A 20812-nucleotide genomic window follows, 5' to 3' on the forward strand; every position below is an offset into this window, starting at 1 on the left:
CAGTTCATCATTACTGATGTTAACCAGGGCTGGCTCCAGCACTGGGCCCTGGGGGACACCACAGTGCCCAGATGCCACCTGGGTGCAGCAGCATTCCCCACCACTCCCTGGGCCCTGCCCAGCCAGGATTAACCCGGCCACGAGAGCCACTGCCAAGCCCTGGGCTGACAGCGTTTGCAGGAGAGTGATGTGGGAGATGGTGTCAAAGATGGCTCTGCTGGAGTGCAGGGAAACACGTCCACAGCCTTCCCTGATCCCAGCTGGGCCACAGGAGATGAGGCTGGCCAGGCAGCACCTGCCTTTCCAAGGCCCTGCTGGCTGGGCCTCATCCTGTGGCTGTCCTGCATTGCTGCGTGGTGACACCGGGGGTGATCTGCTCTGTGACCTTCCCTGGCACTGAGGTCAGGCTGACCAGCCTGTGCTTCCATGGATTTTGCTTCCAGCCCTTCTTGCAGAGGGGTGTCACATTTGCCAATTTACAACCCAGACCTCCCCACCTAGCCAGGACTGCTGGAAAAGGATGGTGGGAGGGGGCTTGGGGAGCACTTCAGTGGCTCCCACAACAACAGTGGGTGGTGGATCCCACCTGCCCCATGGACTGCTGTGTGTCCAAGTGCTGCAGCAGCTCACTGACCACTTACACTTGGATTATGAAGTCTTCCTTCTGCTCCCCATCCCTGTCTCAGGAGATGTGTACCCAGAGAACTGTGTAATGGTCTTGCCATTATACACTGAGGCAAAGAGGGCAGGAAGTTCCTCAGCCTTCTCCTCATCCTTTGTCCCTGTGTTTCCTCCTGCATCCTTCTCAGCCATCCTGTTGTTGCTTATGTATTTATAGAAACTTTTTTTTGGCCTTTACAGCAGCAGCCAAATTAAATTCCAGTTAAGCTTTAGCCCTGCATACCCCGACACCCTTGAATTTCTTCTGAGTTACCTGCCCCTTCTTCCAAAGGTCATATGCTCCCTTTTCCCCCTGAGCTCCAGCCAAAGCTTCCTGTTCAGCCAGGCTGGTCTCCTTCCCTGCTGGCACATTTCTCAGCATGTGGAATCATCTGCTCCTGTGCCTTTAAAATTTCTTTCTTAGAAGCACATCCAACCTTCCTGAACTCCTTTGCCTTCCAGTGTTGCCTCCCAAGGGACTCTGACAACCTTTTCAATGAGAGGAGGCCTTTAATTCATCAGCTCTCCTCCACCTGCTCTTGCTTTCAGATAATTCCTGCATCTCATAGAGGCAAAGGGAGAAAAGTCTTCATCCCAATGCTGATTTCCAAACTATAAATATCTTTTCCTATGTGGTAAGGAGGGTCCTTAGACTGGATGGAGCCAAACCTTCCATGGGAACACACCCTTGTCTTGTGTGTTTTGTTTTTATTTGGTCTTTTTTCTTCCCCAGAACGGGGCTTCTCTTCCCATGTTAGGTGACTCCTCCCAGATGAGGAAATGCCTTCCCTGAAAAGTCCTCAGTGCATCCCTGACTACATCACCAAATGTTCAGATGTGTTCTTACCTCAAGGGAACTGCCAGGAAAGATTATTTTCCACTGGACCTTAATTACCTGCTGCTCCTTCCAACTGGCCAAAAAAAGAATACAAGGAGAGGCTTCAGTAACTTTGGGATTAAACTGAGCAGGCACAAGATAAACCAGCTGGCAGGCTTGAAGGAGCGACTCAGCTTCATTTTCTCCTTTGTTCATGGGTCTTTGCACCTGCCCCTGAGCTTTAATGAATGTTTCACAGAGCCCCAGGAGCCACAAACTAATTCTGAGTGGTTCCCAAAGCTGCCGAGGGATTCTTACCCAGGATCATTATTTGCTTCCCAGAGGGATGTCTCTGTATCGTAAAGAAATGCAGCTGCTACAGTATCCTTATCTGAAGGGCAAAGTTTTTTGGGTTTGGGGAGTTTTTTCCTCATTGTTTAAAAAAAAAAAAAGTACGTTGGTGGTTTGAATTTAAAAGAAGATGAATAAATACATAAAATCCTTTGCTTGACCACTGAGTCAGGGAGCAGCTCCAATTCCCAGAGCCTGTGCTGCAGCCAGCCAGGGGCTCTGCTGAGCTGCTGCTCTCAGATGTTGGCCTTACTCCTCCCCTGGCACTTGCTGCACCCAGTCCAGGGTCACCCTGGCTGCCCTCCAGCCTCTCCCTGCCCACCAGCTCAGCCCTGCCACGCGCCCCAGCAGCACCTGAGCCCAGGACCTGCACGGGGCACAAGGGAAGGGTTCTCTCACCTGGTTACTGCAGAGTCCTGCTGCTGTTTGCTGTCAGCCCCGTGTGCAGCTCGGGGGCACCTGGAGCAGGTGGGGCTGGGAAGTGCAGCTCAGCAGTGCCTTTCATCCCACTGAGCAGGGCCTCCAGCAGGACATCCTTCCTCTCCCTCTCCTGCTTTGCAAATGGAAGATCACAGGAGTTTCTGGAAAAGCATCTGGGGCCAGAGCTGGGGCAGCCAAGGGAAGTTTCACCCAGACGCCAGCCTGAGCTGAGGCATGGCTGCTTCAGTTACTGCTGACCAACACAAGACTCACACTTCTCTTTCTGAGGTGATGCCCAGAACCACGTCCCTGCTCTCCCAGTAATGCACACCCCCCTCCCAGTGTCCCCACTCTCCCTGCCGAAGCCCCACACAGACCCTGGGGAGGCCCCATGTCCTTGAGCCAGGCCTTGTTCAGCCCAAGAGGGATTCAGAATCCGTGAGTGCCCTCCCAGAGCCTGGAGAGCCAGCACAGAGCCCTGCAGCCCCCAGCCCAACTCTGTCACAGCATCCCCCTCTCACTGCTGCCTGGGGCTTCTCGTGCAAGTCCCTTCCCTCCCTGATTCTCTGTCAGGACAGGATTGCTCATTTCCTCACAGGGCTGGGGAGGTCAACTTCACCCTCAAATGCTCATGATGGTTTTTTTCCCATAATTTCAAAGGAAGCTCTTAACTCCCTGAGATTCTGTTGTTGTCAGCATCAGAAAATTCTGTAACTTTTTTATCTCTTCTCTGCGTGCTTATCCATTCCCACAAGGAAGGGCAAGGGCTGCATTTCCCAGCTGGGAAACAAGGGCAGTGACGTTAAGGCAAGGAAAAAGAGCAGAGATGAGCTTGACCTTCGGGTTTCCAGGCTTATGGAGTAAGCCTGAATCACCCTTCCTCTCCCACCACCACACCTGCCCCTTTGGTAGCATTCCTTGGCAGCCCAGGAGAAAATCCAGCAGCCTGGAAGCTCAGACTCATGTGTGCCAGGAGCTGTTCATACTCTGATTAATGAAGATAAGTCACCCATTGTACTGATGCTCAGAGGGTGGAATGACACCAGAAGGAAAACAGTATCCCTACAAGCTGGTGTGGCAGGAGAGGAGACTATTTCTTCATACTTAAACATCTATTAGGAAACAGTTGTCAGCACGTTTCTATTTCCAATATCCAGTCCTGCACAAGAGCAGAAGATCCACAGGATCTTCAGGCTTCACGACACAAACTTCATTACTGTGGAACATTTCCTGCCTCCTAAATGGATTTTAGTTTGCCTGATCAGGTTTAATTTTTATTTATGGCATGAGTTTTCCAGTGAGCTCAAGCCCAGGAAATGGGCACTGTGTGCAATTCCTGGTGCATCCTGTAACAAACCCCTCAGCTCTGTGCTGAAAGCAGAGACTTTCTCTGCAGTTTGTCACCCTGCAGCAAGAGTGAATCATTCTCTGCACCCAAAAGCTGCTCTGATTTTCTATCAACTAAGACTCACAGCCAGTAAGAAACCTCTGGTTTTCATGGGTGTGGGATTTGGGACCAACCTGAATAATAAATTTGGTTTATTTACCCTCTCAGGCATTTCAGTAGGAAAGGGAGGGTTAGACTCTGTAAGTCTTGCTCCTGTGTCCATCTTTTTACTGGAAAAGAAAGTCTGCCCCAGGAGGGGTGAGGAATGGGGTGAGCTGCTGGGAACAGCTCAGCTGGATTCCTGGACAGGAGTGCACTGAAGCTGAGTCTTCCTCCAGGAAAGGGCTCTTCCTGCCCTGGGCCCAGGGAGGAAGCCAGAGCTCCCACCACCACTTGAAAAGCTGCTCAGAGCAGAGGTAGGAACAGCCAAAGCTGCCTCTGAACTCCCTCTCATGACTTGGTTATCTTCACTTCCATCCCCCCAAGGAGGCAACTCCCAGCAACTTGTAGGAATTCAGTTTGGGAATAGTACAGCAGTGAGCCCAAACCTCCCTCCAGGTGGGTTCTCAAAGCCTCACTGACACATTCAAGTCTTGCTTCCCAGGAGAGCTTCTGATTTTTAGTTCCCCATGAACAGATATATGGATGTAATATATATAGTATAAATAATTTAAAAATGGAACAAAAACCACCCCCAAAACAATTAAGGGGTAAATACAGCAAAGTTTTCAAGCTCTTGGGCTGTTGACTGACTTGTTCTCGGCAGCAAACGTCACTCCACTTTATCCCTGCACAACTGAAACTTTCTTGCTGCAGGTAAATGTCAAAGAACAAATAAACATTAGCAATAGCTAAATGTCTTCCTCCTTTTTAAGTGTCCCAACCATTTTTTTATTTGCCTGACGGCTTGGATCCAGGTAATGGAGGGAAGGAAGGAGGGAGGGAGAGAGGCTTTTACAAACACTGTTTGCTCTTCTAACAAGGATCATAAACACAAAGTGTTTTAAGGGCACACTCACCCCCCAACAATAATAACTTAAAAGCAAGGTTTATAGTTCAAACAATGCAAGTAAATATTTTGACATTTGCTCATTTGTTTAATTCCTGCTCAAATAGTTTCCTGTTCCCAGTAGACTGGGATTTCCTTTGGAGTAGCTGGAAAAAACCCTATTTATAGTGGACTCTGAGAGACAGCAAAGTGTCACCTCAGAGGAGCACTTTCCACAGGGCAGAAGAGTGCATGGCTGAGGAAAACCTCAGTGTGGAGTAAATTAGTGATGAAGCTCAAAGAATGGAAAAAAATGAGGAAAAAAGAGATGTATTTATCAGGAGGAAACAGCAGACTCATGGCATCATTATGGATGGACTGGTTTTGAAAACATCCACTCAACCTGGTGAGGATACACGGCGCCTGAGCTCCTCACAGCCCATCCTGCTGCCCTGCCAAGCACACAGTCACTGCTCTGCTGGAACAGCCAAAGGAAAAATGCTGAGAGCTTGAGGAAAGCAGGCAGACTCCACAATAGAGGTGGTTTTCTAAGCCTGAATTTACATAAAATTGTGTGCGCTGTGGCAGACGTGCGTGGATGTGTTAAATTTGTATCTACATAACAGAAACAGGCCAAGAGCTTTCTTATGCTGAGGGCCTGGGAAGTTGAGATTACAGCAAGTCTGCAAACTCAGCAATTCTTGAAAAGAAGATTTATAGCTTTTTTATCACATTACATCATTGTGGGTAGAGAAAGATGCCCCACAGCATCAGCTGGAGTTCAAGGTGCTGCCTTTGAGTAATGACCTTCCTGGGTCAAATTCCAATTTCAGAGCTCCCAGACACCCTGGCTCCATCCTGAGCAAGGGCCAGCACAGCACCTCAGCTCCAACAGGCTTCCAAGTGATGCACCATAAATCATGGAATGGTTTGGGCTGGAAGGGACCCTAAAGCTCATCCAGTCCCAGCCAATGCCATGGGCAGGGACCCCTTCCAGCAGCCCAGGCTGCTCAGAGCCCCCTCACAGGAGCCTGGGATGGCCTCAGATCCATCCTGGTCATGTGGACTGCCAGACACATTCAGGTTCCTCAGATGGTCACAAACCTGTCTACTGTGATAGGAAGGACATCATTCCCCCAAACACCTGCCTTGTGCTTTGGAGGCTTAAGAGATGTGGGAAGAGAAGTTACCATCAAGACGGAGGCACAATTGTTGGGTACAAACCCACACAAAGTACACTTTGTACAAACCTTTGTACAGCACACTTTGTCCGTCAGCCCAAGGAGCCTCACATCAGTGAAGACAACTCCAAATGCCAGGGTCTGACTTTCGCCCAAATTCTTTCCACAGCATGATAAGATAACAGAAATCTTTTACGTAATCAAAACCATGAGACAGTTTCTCCTTCATCTACATATCCTTTCCAGACTTAACTCCTTGCTTGCAGGGTTGGGAGCACTGCTGCAGAAACGCTCTTTGCAAGGGCATCTTCAACCAGCATCCCGTGAGAAAGGCTCCCAGGGAACATCCAACACTGCCACAGCATGAATTTGGGATGACTTCCCCAGGTGGGTCATACACCTGTGGGTCACTGCACTGCAGGGAAAGAGAAGCGATGACATTAAACATCGTTTCATTAATTAAAATAAACATCTGGTAATCTGGGTAAAGCAGCAATATTCATAGGTGACAAACGCTGACCAAAACAAGGCAAAACAAAATTCCCCACTCTGTATCAATCCCAGGCTGCTCACCCAACAATTTTAATCAAACACCCTCTAAAGGAAGGCAAAGTTTTCTGAAGACATGAGAGGGAGCCATGCAATCCCTGCAGCAAGAACCTGCACGTGGGTCAGGTGGTGAAACTGCTGTGTTTTTTGATTTCAGTCTGAAGTCAGGAAAATCCCCAGCTGACACTAAACTATCTTTAGTAAATAATTTTATAAAGACATTTCCATTGATCCCAATTCCATTCAAGGCATTGGATTGATACATATAAAACAGAGCTAATATTTTATTTTTGTGCAGTTACTCAATCTGGATAAATTAAATGCTTTTGAAACTAAGCAACATGTTGAGAAAAGGAAGCTGACTCTAGTCTGAACCACAATTAAATGCTTAATTTGCTATTAGGAATTGGTAGGCACTGTTGTTTGGGAAGTAGAAATTAACCAAGGATATGGTCATACCAGTGTAGGAGATGTTCCTGGAGGAGCTCAGAGTTACAAATGTGACTAATGAACACACCCATGAATTTCACGTGGAAAGAAAACTGTATGAAAAAAATCACGTAAGACTAGAATCAAAGACCTGGAATTCCTGTCCAAACTACAGCCCACAATATACCACAAACCCTTCAAAACATCATTTCAAAGTGAATGTCAAGAGGCAGACACTGACTCTAAATTACAACACTTTATTGCAGCATTGGCAAAGGTCAGATTTCTGAAGCTGGTGAAGATCGGGCGGCATTTCTGTATGAAATGTTACAATTTTACAAGTCTCTCTTCCTACATGCAGAAACCAAAACCAGTGGTAAAAAGGATTTTAAAAGAGCTAGAAAAAAGAATTAGTAGTAACATACAGATGGGCTCTTGAACTCAATGAACTACCTCTACCTGAAAGCAAACAAAACCCTACGCTAATAAATAACAGATTGTCAGAAACAGACCAAGAAACCTCATTTCTACTTAGAAAAAAAATAAAAATTCTACTTGTTTCCAGACTTAATTTTTTTTTTTAAACTTTTTGTTTGTTTCAATAGACACAGAGGCTTATCAACCCATGAAGATCAACAAAATATTTGGATCCACTCCTTGACATCCTCCTGCTATGCTGACTGGCACATTTTGGTTTTCAATGATAGATACAATGGGCTCAACTATATCCCTGTCCTTAGGCTGGTGTCAGGCTGTTCCAAGCAGTACGAGTCAACACCCCGTGTTCATCAACTTCACTTTCTATTTTAAACCTTAACAGACATTTTATCTCCTTGGCTCTTCAGTTTTTCACCCCTCCCCACCCCCTTTCTGGCACATCTGGCAGCAAAAGGCTCTTCCTTAACCCAGAACATCCTCACTGAGGAGTGTTTGAGAAGTTATCCTACTCGGCAGGGTTCTCTTCTGCATTTTGCTGTTTGCTCTATGTGTTTCTACTGTAGATTTGCAGCCCCTAAAAGAACATCCTTCCAACACCAAACGCTCGAGTCGGAGACAACGTTAACTTGTGGTGAGTTCAGAGCTTTATTTCCCTGCACGCTGAGCTGCCAAAGGCCTTTCCCATTCCAGTGTCACTGCTGAACTCCAGGCTGCTCCCGGCTCTCGCCGAGCTGCTCGCGGCTCAAGTTCCCCATCTCGCCGTTTGCTTCTGCTCCTATGAGAAGATTAACCCTCAACGCGGTTCCCATAACAAAAAGCTTTTTTTGGGGGGGTGGGGGGGGAGAGGGGAGGCTGCTCTTCGTGCCCCACGGCCCCAGCCTGTCCCAGGTTTCGGTTCTGAACGCTCTAGACTGACATGCTGAGATGTGTCCACTGCTCTCGTTTAATCGCTGGAGGACTCCACAACACCAGAGATACAGGACCTAATGAAATGACACTGGCGGCTGGATCAGCGTCTCCTGCGGGAAGAGAGGAGAGAGGGATCAGATCAGCCTGAGGGACCCACAGCTCTGTGGGTGAGCAGCCCCAAAAGCAGCTGCCTCTCATTCTGACACCCTTTTACCGGTTACACATTTCTCTTTTCTGCACAACCATTTCCAAAGGGCACCCCAGACAAAAGCAGGGGGATAATCTGCACCTTATCATTCCACGTGAGATGCTGAACTACTGAAGCACGGCTGTGAATTTGCTGAAAAAATGAGTTATTGTAAATAGTATTCATCTTTCTGTGCAGTTTCTTAATGCTTAGAAGTTCTGCAGAAATGTTATAAATGGTGTTATAGAGGCAAATCATTGGTTAGAACCTTTTTCAGAGTCGATTGGTGCATTTAAATCTTCCACCATCCCTTGTTCAAGAAACACATCCCTACCCACAAGAAGTCCCATTTAATTCTCTTAAGAACATACAAAAAGAATGACAGGAGTTTGTAGGCAGGGGATTCAACAAGACCAGGGCAATGCAGCAGTGAGGCCACCCCTGTGTCACTAACTTCAGCACAATGCAGTTACTGCATCTGGGCTCCTTTTCAGCTGATTTTAGGCTGCAAATTAAAATTAATAATAGACATCAAAATACAACTTCAACATTTACAATTCCAAGGAGGTTCCAGGGCTACACACAGAGATTTTTTACCATTCAACCACAACAGTTCATGTTTCTTTACATTAGTGCATGATCCTCCAGTGTTTGTTGAACAGTCATTTGATGTAAACCTGGTTTTCACTGAAGTTCTTGCAAGAAAAATGTTACAGATATGTTATCTGGACATAGTAACATCTGCACCTCTTGTACCAGATGAAGCTTGCACACTAATTCTGTATTTGTATGTGTTGCTTTGTTCTATTATCCAGTATTTGTTTATATAAAAATGCTGTGTATTTTTGCCAGGAAATCCTGAGCTGATGCATCATTAGAACTCTCTGCAGCACTGCTTCTATTATTTGGTTTTAACCACCTGTTAGTGTTACATAATGTAATATTCCAATTCTTTGTGGCACACTTGACATGAGAGCACTGGCTATGTGCTTTCAATAGAAAAGATCTATAATTTCTATTTATTTAGTAGACTGACATCTCACTTGCAAAATGTTACAATCGAGGGCAGATATCACTGAATTGCAGGATCATGCTTTTAACTCTCCATCTCCTCTCAAAAAATAATTCTCCTGCTGATAGGGAGGGAAGGAAAAAGCTGGGACTGGTGCATGTCTCCAACTTGGCCAAAATGTCTCCCACCCAAACCAGCAGCTAAGTGCAGGCTGGTGGCAGATCCCTGTTTGAGGGGATCACAGCCACGTGCTGCTGCCAAAAATAGCAGCAGTGGTTTTTTGCCAAACCAGGTATTTCACATTTGTGTCCGACCTAGTAAACTTGATCCAAACCTGTATTTGGCAAGGTCAAACTCAGTACACAGATGTAATTAAAACCATCTATGTGTAAAAGGAATCAATTCTTTGCAGTCTCCTCCCACACTTCCCTTCCTGCCACTGACACGTTGTTAATTTGTATGAAATTCACACAGTTGGCTCCTCACGCCACTGCTGAGCATCAGCACTGACCTGTGACAGGGAAACACAGAGCCTCTGACACAAACCATGGCTGGAGCACAAAGCTGGAAGCCATGAAAACACACAGAAACCTCACAGCACAGGCTATGAAATAATCACAAAGCCATGGCATGGGTGGAGGTGGGAGAGCTCAGTCAGCAGCACAACTTCACAGCTTAAACTGAGAAGTGCCCAGGGGAATATCAATAATCAACTCCTTTATGCATGTTGCTGACATCACAAGATCACAAAAATCTTTATTTCTTGAAGTGTAGAGACCTCTGAAGTTGGATTTCACACTTATCCCTAATCCCCTCATGTCCTCCAATCTGCATTTCTGCAGTGCTGCATTTCTTCACCCATCTCCTCACAAACTTCCAGCTCCAATCACCTCCTCTTCCAGTTCACTCCCTGCTTTGCTTTTCTCAGCCAATCTCAGCTTCCATGCTCTTTGTTCTCCCTCTCCCCTAGTCACCCAAAACTACAAACAAGAAACAGAAACCACCAAGGTGCCCATTAAAAACCTATCACATCTGACTTACCACATTCCATACTGTGAACATCAAAATTCAAAAAAACCACAAAAGCTGGACTCCCCTAAATAAGAGAATCTTAACTTCTGTCAGTTATTTTATAGCCTCATCTATCCATCAAAAATAAAATGCTCTAAGTGAAATCAAAGTCAGTGTGTACAGTGGGTTAGGAATTTTTTGGGGATTGGTAGCTGGTTTCCAGAGGGCCACAGAGCTGCAGGGATTTTTGGAAGGTAGTTATTATTTATATTGAAAGAACCTTTCCAAACACAGGAGTCTTTCTAACTGAGCATGGCTAATAAATACAAGTTTGCCTCCATTCCTCTGAACTGTGAGCAGGTGTCTCTCCAGCTTTGCTGTCTGGGTTAGACTCACACCCAGCTTGCAGAGCTCCTGCCAAGGCAAGCACCTGAGGCTTTTCTATTCTCTTCTGCTCAGCTCCAGTGCAGTCCACCAGAAGCAGCTGCAGGATTTGGAGCCCCCCTCCCACATTCCTTCCTTTGCTTCCCTCCCATGAAACAGCTGAAAAGGGGTTTGGAATTTCTTAGCTGTGTTTAAAAGGCCCATCTCAGTAAGAAGTGAATTCAAAGCTTCATAAAGCAGCACTGTCAATGCATCAGCTTCATGACAGGTGATGTATGAACTGTGTTGGTCCAGTAGCTGAAACAGGAAATCATGTTAAATTCACATTTCTCCTTATTATCCAAACTCTGATTTTTCAGCATTAATGCAATATTCTTTATGATGAGAATATTTAGCTAATAAAATCCCAGCATCCTGTTATTACTGCTATGCTTCATTTTTCTTTATTAAATGGGTTAAAGAGAAATAAGAGTCAGATGTAAAGAGGAGACCTGAGATCACCATTTAACCTGAATATGATTTGGTTTGCCAGCCTATACCTGCATCCCTAGGGGAACTTTGGACACAGGCAGGCCCTATATTGTACTTTCAAAACAGCAACAAATTTTGAGGCTGCAGCTTTTAATAAGGAGAGGTTTAACAAGATAAAATCCTTGGTAAGGCCCTGCTTCTCAACGGAAGAATTACAGGGCGAAATTTAACTTTTTTGGTAATCAATGTTTTTAAAATTATTTTATATAATGGGGTTATTTTCATTTCACTTTTAAAACCAAGCCATTTAATGGATCTCAATCCCCTTAAACAAAGGAAAACCACTTTATATTTTAAGAAGCTGTTCCTAATAGTACCAGTCAATTTTTATGATAATCCCATCACCAAAAAAAATTACTTTAGTGAATTTTGTGTTTCCTGAAGGTAGTTGTTTGATAGCCTGAGAGCCAAAGGCCTCTCTTACCACACAAATGCTACAGAACCGGAGGCAAGAGAGAAAATTGTTTTCTTCCCAGGGCTGCTGAAGCAAATCAAGGAACTCTACTTTTAATGGAGTCACAGTAAATTATCTTTAAGGCCAGTCAGCCTTAAATGTACAAGTCCTAGAAAGAATCTCCTCCTTGCAGGACCAGCAGGTCTCAAAACCTGAGGCAATACAAGCAGGCAATTCCAAACAAACAGAAACAAACTCCAATTTTTGATCCAGCATTTTGCACATGCTAAATAATAAGAAATCTGACAGAGCTTGCAAATCTCACTGCATTTAGTTGAGTACAGAACAACAACAAGGACATTAACACAGGAGAAATAAAATAAAAAACTGCAGAAGATTTATATTTTTTCAAAAACATATAGAGGGCTAATTGCTTAGGGAGATCCAGTTGTTCAAGGCCAAAACCATGTGGAAGAACCCAATGATACCTGCATTAATTTCTGAAATGAACTGCTACAAGAGGTAGATTTGGATTTAACTTCCTAAAAGGTGTTTGAAACACAGTGCTTAGGGCATGTTTAGCAACAAAAAAAAAGCAAAGGTAAAAACAACAAATCAATTTCTCTACTCTCAACACTCCCTGAAATGCAAGAAAGGCCTCATTCCTACCTCAGCTATCAGAACCTGTCACATTTTACATTACAGTGGAATCAACCAGGAGATTTATTTGCTTAGATTATCCCTAACCTCAAGAATTTTAAAATAAGTTGTGTATCTTAAAGAAAGCAGCAAACTATTATTTCCAGTAAGTTTGAGTTATTTTGAAAGAAAATAATATTTCAGTTGTGTTCATGTAGAAAGAAGCAGCAACAACACAACACAGTGTCCTCGTGGAAGTGACAACATCTGTGTTACACCATTGGAGTAAGTTTGAGTTATTTTGAAAGAAAGTAACATTTCAGTTGTGTTCATGTAGAAAGAGACAGCAACAAGACACAGTGTCCTCGTGGAAGTGACAACATCTGTGTTACACCACTGGTTCTACCAGACAGGAATGTGAAATCTTCTCTACACAGATATTAAAATTAACAGCTCAGTTCCTATTTGCTCAGTGAGACCCTCCAGTATCCTCAAAATTTACAGGGTAACTTTTTAACAAAGCATGAGGGGGGTCTGGGCAGAGACTGCAGTGCAACCTTTAAAGCCAGAAGACAATTTCCAATATATCCTACAAATCAGAGGCTCTAAGAATGTAGGCAAAACAACCTGTGCCAGTGGGAAGCCATTGGTGGACTCACAGTCTCCAAGAAATAAATGCAGTTAGGAAAAGTACTAGTCCCTTACTGCAGGCTGAGCTGGCTCAACTGATGCATGACTGCCAGGCAGAGCACTGCAGTACACAACAAATAAAATATACCTGCTCAAACAAACTTCCTGGTCTCTGCTCCAAGCAGCTTATGGATTAAAAGGTACAAAGAGTAAACTCCATAATACAAAACTACATCAGAACTGCAAGTGCATGGCACTTGAATAAACAAACACTACTCAAACTGTTTGCTGGATAACATCTGACCTATTTCAGTCAAGTCCTAAATTATATTTTCCCTACAACATCACAATATAAAAGGTTTTCTAAAGAAAATAATATAAAAGAAATCTACAGATACCACATCTACTGGTCTGGCTGTTGTATTTAAAGAGGAACTGCAGCATGCAGCTCGTGTCTGAAAGAGCAGAATGCTGCAGCTGTTAATGAAACACCTGCCAGTGTTGTGGCAATTCAGTGTACCTGAACACTGTATTCCTACAACAGCATTAGGTCACAGTGATATGAAAAAGCTAAATGGAAAGCACTGCTCATTTTATTGAGTTACATCTGGTTAATTTTTGTAAAACATTTATTTTAAACTGCAATCTCTTTAATTTTTTTTTTGTACAAGCAGTGTCTGTATGAGGTCTCAATGGAGCGAGTGATCATCAGGACATTATCAAATGATCATAAATATGTACCATGAAGAAGTTGGAAATGCTACTGGAACACAGAAATAGTACATTACATTAACTTATTTGCAGTTTACAAAGACAGACCCATTAGGAGGTAAACTGTCCCTTCCCAGTTGCTGCTCCTATCAATCCACCTTCAAAATGAACTTGCAAAGAAAAGAGAAACTTGAAAGCAAGTCTGCATTTCACCGAAACTCTGTCTATTCAAATGTGTGCTGCAGGGCTAATTTAATGGTTTATTTGCCAGCTTACTGTGAGTGAGAAAAGACACAAACTAAAGCCTCAGAACAACAATTAAGCAATCAGGAATGACTCTTTTCATGTTAATGCTGGTTTTGGCAAGATCTTGCACACTATAGATGGAAAATTCTGTCTCTGTCCTTTCCACCTTTACTATATTTACTTTGCATTCAGGGCATCAAATACAGAGGAATAGCTGTCAAATTCATGCCACAGAAAGAGCATGATAATTTCTGCAGATACTTAAAAAAAACAATCCTCTTCCCCTCTCATGGAGAAAGCAGACATACATCTTTTCCCCTACAAACAGGCAGCTGTCAAATTCACCCCACAGAAAGAGCATGATAATTTCTGCAAATACTTAAAAAAAAAACAATTCTCTTCCCCTCTCATGGAGAAAGCAGACATACATCTTTTCCCCTACAAACAGGGGGTCATATTCTAACAGCCATTTCACAACTGAAAAATAATCTTTTGGCTTCCAAAAGATCACAGAGGTACAGACAATGTGCTAGAAACACAAAACACGGCTTGGCATTTTAAGAGAATGCTTTAGAGTGGAAACGACTGCCCAGGCACTCACTACAGTGATCATTATCTCTTTCAATTATGAAGATAATTACTTGCTTAGAACCAGAATTACCACATTTAAAGGAAGATTGTCCTACCTCCCACCGGTTTTAAAGATTAGATCTGCATTAGGTGCTCCCTTCGGATGCTGGTAACGAGGCCGCCGCTCACGATTAGTATTTGCTGGAGCTGGACGCTGTGCCAGAGACTGCAACATTTCTGGGATTTCAGGCAGAAGAAAGGAAATAGAAGAAAGTTCAATACATTTTCTATGGATCATTTTTACATAGGAATTTACACATGCACATCTCATTGCCATTTACACTTACACTTCGCTGTAGAGTTGACACTCAAGTTATTCCACAAAAGTTAATTACAAAAAGTTACAAATTACATCCCCAGCTTTGATAAACCTAAGCTACCCCACAATATGAACCTGCATTTCCAGATGTTCCTGCAGAAGGAACTGCCAGCAATGGTTTTCATCACAGATGCCTCAAGAAAAGACCTGCAACCTTTTCTTTCTAAACACATCAGCCACCACTTTCTTCATCAATGATCAGGAACAAAGACTCACAGCAGCACGAGTGGCCTCAACATTAAACCTCCCTGGAATAGTAACAACTGGACAATGCTGCTGCCAATTAAAGACTCAGCAAGAAACCTGTCCTAAAATTAAGCATTGCCAGTCAGGTATTTAAGTCTAAGCTTGGCATAATTGGATCATTTTCCAGGGAAGACAGGCACCTGAAGAAGGTGACTCAGCTGACCTACATTGCACCAGCTGTCCCAGGGATGGAGTTTTTCACTCATCACTCATCATCAGGGGGAATAATTTGGGTGCAGAAAGCAGCCCATACTACCCAGTTTAGCCCTGGACAGCCAAATTATGGGCAATTTAAACTATGACAGTATTGTATTTTCACATTTGGTAAAACTTAATTTCTAAAACTTTATTTCATTTTTTAATGATTAAAAAAATGTTTCTTTACCAGGCTAAGTCAATGCTTATTAAGTATCCAATATAATTACAGATATATCATAGGAGGTAACCTCTGCCAATCTGTTAATACCTCTAATGGAAAGTATTCCTACAGTCCACCTGAGCAGGGATCTACATTACTCAGCAAACAGACAGATGGGATAAATGAAGGGGAAAAGTGGAATAAGCTGTTAAACAGATTATGTTTGAAAGTCTGCTCTGTCTGGTTCTCCAGTCTCTGGTAATCAGATTGGAGACACACAGCCATCACCTGCTGCACACACACTGCTCTCAGTGGGACCAAACTAGAGACTCTGATGACGTTCCCTCACCATTTGCAGAATGCAGGTGAAACGTTCAGTGAAGTTATCCACCCAGTCTTGGAGAAACTGGGACTGATTCAATATCTGTGTCAACAGTCAGTGAGTGACCCTTGTATCCATGTTCTGTACACTGAATGCAGCACCTGGCAAAGGCAGCCACTGAACACAGTGACAGCCCATGTTTGCAAACATCACGAAACATCAGCCTTCCCAACAGCCCTGTGTGCCAGGAGAGAGCTCTGGGAGCAACCAGGAGACTCAGGAGGAAAACCAGATGAGGGTACCCTGCCAGGCAGGTGTGAGCAGCAAGCAGTGAATGAACATGCACATCTGCCTCTTCTGTTTTCCACACAGCAGGTGAAAGGAAATATGGGACTGGGAAGTTCAGAACTGAAGAATGTAACAGAAGGCAGAGATGGCAGGGGAGCACAGTGGGTTTTCTAGGCTGAAGGCACATCACCAAACCTCCTTGGTTTGTTAGTGAAGAAAAAATAATCTGCACAGAAAAGTACCAGTCTAAACTAGAGAACCACCCAAGTTCCTAATAGTTCTTTAAATTAAAAAATCTTTATAATATACTAAGCTCTGCTGAAACATTAAATCTTTATCTGATACTACTTTGAAGTACATTGGTGAATTTCCATCTATTAGCTACCCTGTGCAGATGAAAAGAACAAGTACATGTGCAAACGTTGGGACAACCCTGAGGCATTCTTCCAGAAATTGAGAATTCTTCCTCTCTCAGTAACTTCAAAGCTCGAAACAGAAATTTAAACCCAACACTTTCATTCCATAAGTAGGTACCAACTTGTCACAGACAGGATGACTCTTCAAAAGTAACAATCAACTGCACAAAATCTAAATAAAAAATTGTTCCAAAGGTGAATGTAATTTGGTCTGTTTAATTTAGCCTGATTAAAATGTTCTTCTTAGTTTGGTTTTACTCTGTATATTACCCAGGCTAAGATGCATCAACAGCTGTTTTAAAAAGGGATGTCAATTATGGAAAAACCTTTTACTTTTGTGTTGACTTCCTTCCTGCATTGTTTTACACACAGCAACTAAATAAAAATCTATGAGAAAATTTTTAAAAGGCCTGTTTCCAGTTATCAATTCATATCAGTTTTCTTATTTTGCCCAACAGAAATAAATCAATGTGATCCTTTTTTGGATAAAAAGCACAATTACTCTATATAATTAAGTCCTAGATTAAATAGGCTCATTTTAGATATCAACAAAGTCATACAATGGTATAAAACCCAAATGCCTTAACCAGTAGAAATAGTAGAAGTATCTAATGAGGAAAAAAACCACCAAGAGTCTGGGAGAAGCACTAAAATGTCTAATATGTCTAATTCTAGTCTCTCTCCACCTTTCTCACAAGTGGGCTTTAGAAGAGCAGAGTGTCTCAGGAAAGTTGCTGAGCTAATTACCATGTATAACACTAAGAATGTGTTGTGTTACCACTTCAGAGTTCTGCAGACACTCACTTTGGAAGATATTCCTTTTTACAATTACAAGTTTAGTTCTGGTACTATAAAAGTTCTGCAAGAAGTACTGGATTCCATAGTGTTTTAAAATTAAAACTGCCTTAATTTCCCACTTCTTGATGAACAATGACCTTTCACTAAATGCCTTAAATGAGATTTCCTGCTAATTAACTACTTACACTGTGATTACCACCAGACTACAATATCTTTACAAAAAAAAGCAGAGCAAAAACTTCTGAGATGTTAAATGGAAACAGTAACATAAGACATCAGCTTTATTGGTCTGGCTTTGTTTACTGTCTGAGTAAGGGAGGGAAGTTGAATCTGAAGAAAAGCACAACCCAAAACAAACCACCCAACAACTAAACACACGAAGTGCACCTGTTTGGAGACTGTATGAGCTGTGTTAACTGTTTGCTTCAATCTGTCCAGGATCCAAAGTGCCTGACTCACATGTCTTCAAAACATAAAATTAATCATGTAATCTGTACAAGCCCTTCACTTTGGTAATATATGCTTATGCTCCAGATTTGAGGACTCCTAGAACCTTTACAATATGAAGCTGAGGTAACATTTTATATTTCTCTGGTGAAGGTTACCTTGGGACTTGCAAGACTAAGGAGTCTAAATATTATTAATATCTAAAACACTTTATTAATAGCTTAAAAGCAGAACTTAAATTGCACAGAATTCATCTCGTATCCAACTCAACTGTCTTGCAGTAAACACCACATTGATTTTGTATTACATTAATTTTAAAGAACTCAGTTCTTCTCCTTTCCCAAAATAAACGGAAATGCTGAAATTTGAGACACACTTGAAAATTCCTTTTCATGGAACAACTACAAAAACTTCTTCAAGTATAAAGACCAGGGAGGAAACAATAAATGACTAAAACCAAAATACAGGTTTCCCCTAAGTACTGCAAATCAATATTTAGAACTTCATCTGCTAATCATAACAAATAATGCTTTCTGCAGATCACAAAGGCTCCCCTGAAAATCAAACCTAAATCCTTGGTGATTTTCTTACCCTGATAGTCCTCTTGTTCCTGCCGTTCATTGATATCCAGAGTGAGCTTTTTCATCCTCATTCTCTCCTCCTGTTCTGCTTGCTGTTGGTTCCAATGGTTTGCAGCAAGTTGGGAAGACATCGGTACATTAAGGATCTTAAACTGCAAATGAAAATAAGTTTTTAAGTGCACATCAGAGGAAAAACCCAACTAATATGAAACAATCCAATCTACAGAAATGCTATGGTTATTTCTAGATTATTTTAATGAGGTACTTTCTACAGAAGTTCCTACTGTGAAGTGTGTTGTTGATTTGTTTTGAACCTCTAATTCACATAAAGCAGCATGAGAAAATGCAAGACCTGCTAAAGACACAGAGAAACACAAAAAAAGCTGAGTTCAAAACCTATCAGACACGGTACTCATGTGAACAAAACTGACTGTCTTGTCCTAGGAAGGTACAGCCATATGCTTTATTTCTTACTTTCATACCAGCTGATTTGCCCACAGGGAGTTGCCCTGGTCTTGATGTAAAAGGACCAGAGCTGGTTCAGAAAGCTGCATTTCCCTCTTCAGCTCTCTTCCCTCCAAAGAGATGAAGTCCCCTGAGCAGAGTATCTACTATTATCCCTTGTGATAACAGAGGAAAAACATTTCAGACATTCCCTGGAATTCCCTGACCAGTACTTTTCTTTTTAAGAACAATTCTGGTGCTTCTTAGTCTAGAAACAACCATGGTGTCAGATCGATCTTTTCCTCCTCCCCCATACCCAAATGTGCCCACCACACATTCTGATTTAAACACCATTATCTGATTTGCCATAAGGCACACCAGGTAAGCTTGGCACTCCCACAGCAGTACCCTCTCTCTGGAAATCCAGCTGATATTTTCAGGAAGGTGTAGGGAAGGTGATTTCTTTTTCCTCAGACTCAGAAAATCCAATTTGTAACTTCTACATATCTGGGGCTTTTTTACAATTGTTCCAGAACAGAGAAATAATTCTTAATCTTATCCACAACTGAAAGAACTGTTCCAAGAAAATACTTAATGCTAAAGTTTGCAAACATTTAGAAAAATCTCTCTTCCTCCTTCAACTCCATGTCCATTAGAAATAAGTATTTCTATGCCTAAGAAGGGTAATGCATTTAAGCATAATCACTCTCAATATTCCACGAACTACTCTGAATCCTGCTCCTTGTTACTCATCATGGGAGATCCATTTCCAAAGAAACAGAAGTAAATTCCTAAGTGTTCTTTCCTGTTACACTGTCAAAAGCTGCAGAGAGAGATAAATTATCAAAACCTCTGCTGAGAAGATTTAAAGCAAAATCCTTACCACCTGTGGTTAGTATTTAATGCAATAATCACTAAACAGTCTCAAGGTATCTCAGAGAGTAATGCCCCACTGGCAGCAGTGCTGAGTGTGGGAAGACTCAGATGAAGCACTGGAAAATAAACTGTATTTGAAACAGTAAAGACAGACTCTTACAAAGATCTGAGAAAAACTTGGGTACAGTAAATCCCTAAACCCTACCAACTACAAGATGTATTTAGATGACATTTTTTGGAGGTTGAGATGAGGGTAATAGCGTATTATACTGAATATAAATATGAGCTTGTTATTAAGGTGTGCAGGGAAGAACAGAAATGGAAGTTGAGATCCCAAGAGCAAAGTAAGCTCTGGTTACTTATTGCTGAGCAGGCTGTGCAAGTTCCCAGATATCATCAAATGAACTTTACGTAAACTACACAAATAACTAATCCATTAGCAGCATTTCATGATAAAAATCATGCCTCAGCTTCACCATTAAGCTCCTCATCCATTTTAATATGTCCTTTATATTTTCTCTGTTCTATGGATTTATCAGCTAAATGGGATTGGTGTTTTCAGACAGGATGATTAAAGTAGAAAAAGAAAACTGAACTATAGAAGGGTGTAAATGAGAGAAACAGATACAGAAAAACAACAGCCTGGCAATTAACAAAACACCACTGAGTCACTATCTCAAGGCAATCAGCTGCCACCTGAAATCAAGTCACTGATGGCAATTACTACAGGATATGATGATTACTGAACCACTGAAACACTTCGAATTTGCAAATAGTGAAAAGGTGTATCAAAAACCTCTTGTCAAATCTGTGAGATGGGGGCAGGACAGAGGATTTCACTTTAAGGATGTCAAACTGAAGGAAGATCAAAAATCATTATTCAGAAGACCAGACCACAGATTTTGTAAAAATGCCATGAGATAAAGACATGAAGATATAAATGAGATTAAAAATTTCACAATCAGGGAGAGATTTGACCATTCCATGGATATTATCATTCTTCTATGGAGCCATGCTAAAAATCTTTCAAAGGGAAGGTAATCTTTTATCTTAGCAGTAACCAAATTTCTTGACTTTCTTTTTTCTGTCTATATCTCATTTTAGTTCATACCTACCTGGCATAAAACTTCTTGGTTCAGAAACACCAAATGGTATTAGATACAGCTCAGCTCTGATCCCTTATGATGCCAACTTTATTTCCCCTTGCTCTCTC

The 20812-nt window shown here is 42.4% G+C and overlaps 1 protein-coding gene across 3 annotated transcripts in view; it reads right to left on the minus strand.

Moving 5' to 3' along the window:
- Nucleotides 1-5835: 5835 nt before the first annotated feature.
- Nucleotides 5836-20812, minus strand: part of UPF2 (UPF2 regulator of nonsense mediated mRNA decay) — a 54819-nt gene continuing 39842 nt past the window's right edge. For all 3 annotated transcript variants that reach the window (XM_039730909.1, XM_039730911.1, XM_039730912.1), the window contains exons 20-22: nt 18290-18431; nt 14561-14681; nt 5836-8239 (exon numbers count right to left, since the gene is read on the minus strand). In XM_039730909.1, coding sequence (XP_039586843.1) covers nt 8230-8239; nt 14561-14681; nt 18290-18431 — 273 coding nt within the window. In that variant the 3' untranslated portion in view covers nt 5836-8229. The remainder of the gene's footprint in view (nt 8240-14560; nt 14682-18289; nt 18432-20812) is intronic.

This window comes from Passer montanus, unplaced genomic scaffold (assembly GCF_014805655.1).
Source record: "Passer montanus isolate IOZ18808 unplaced genomic scaffold, ASM1480565v1 scaffold74, whole genome shotgun sequence".
In the NCBI taxonomy this organism is placed as follows: Eukaryota; Metazoa; Chordata; class Aves; order Passeriformes; family Passeridae; genus Passer; species Passer montanus.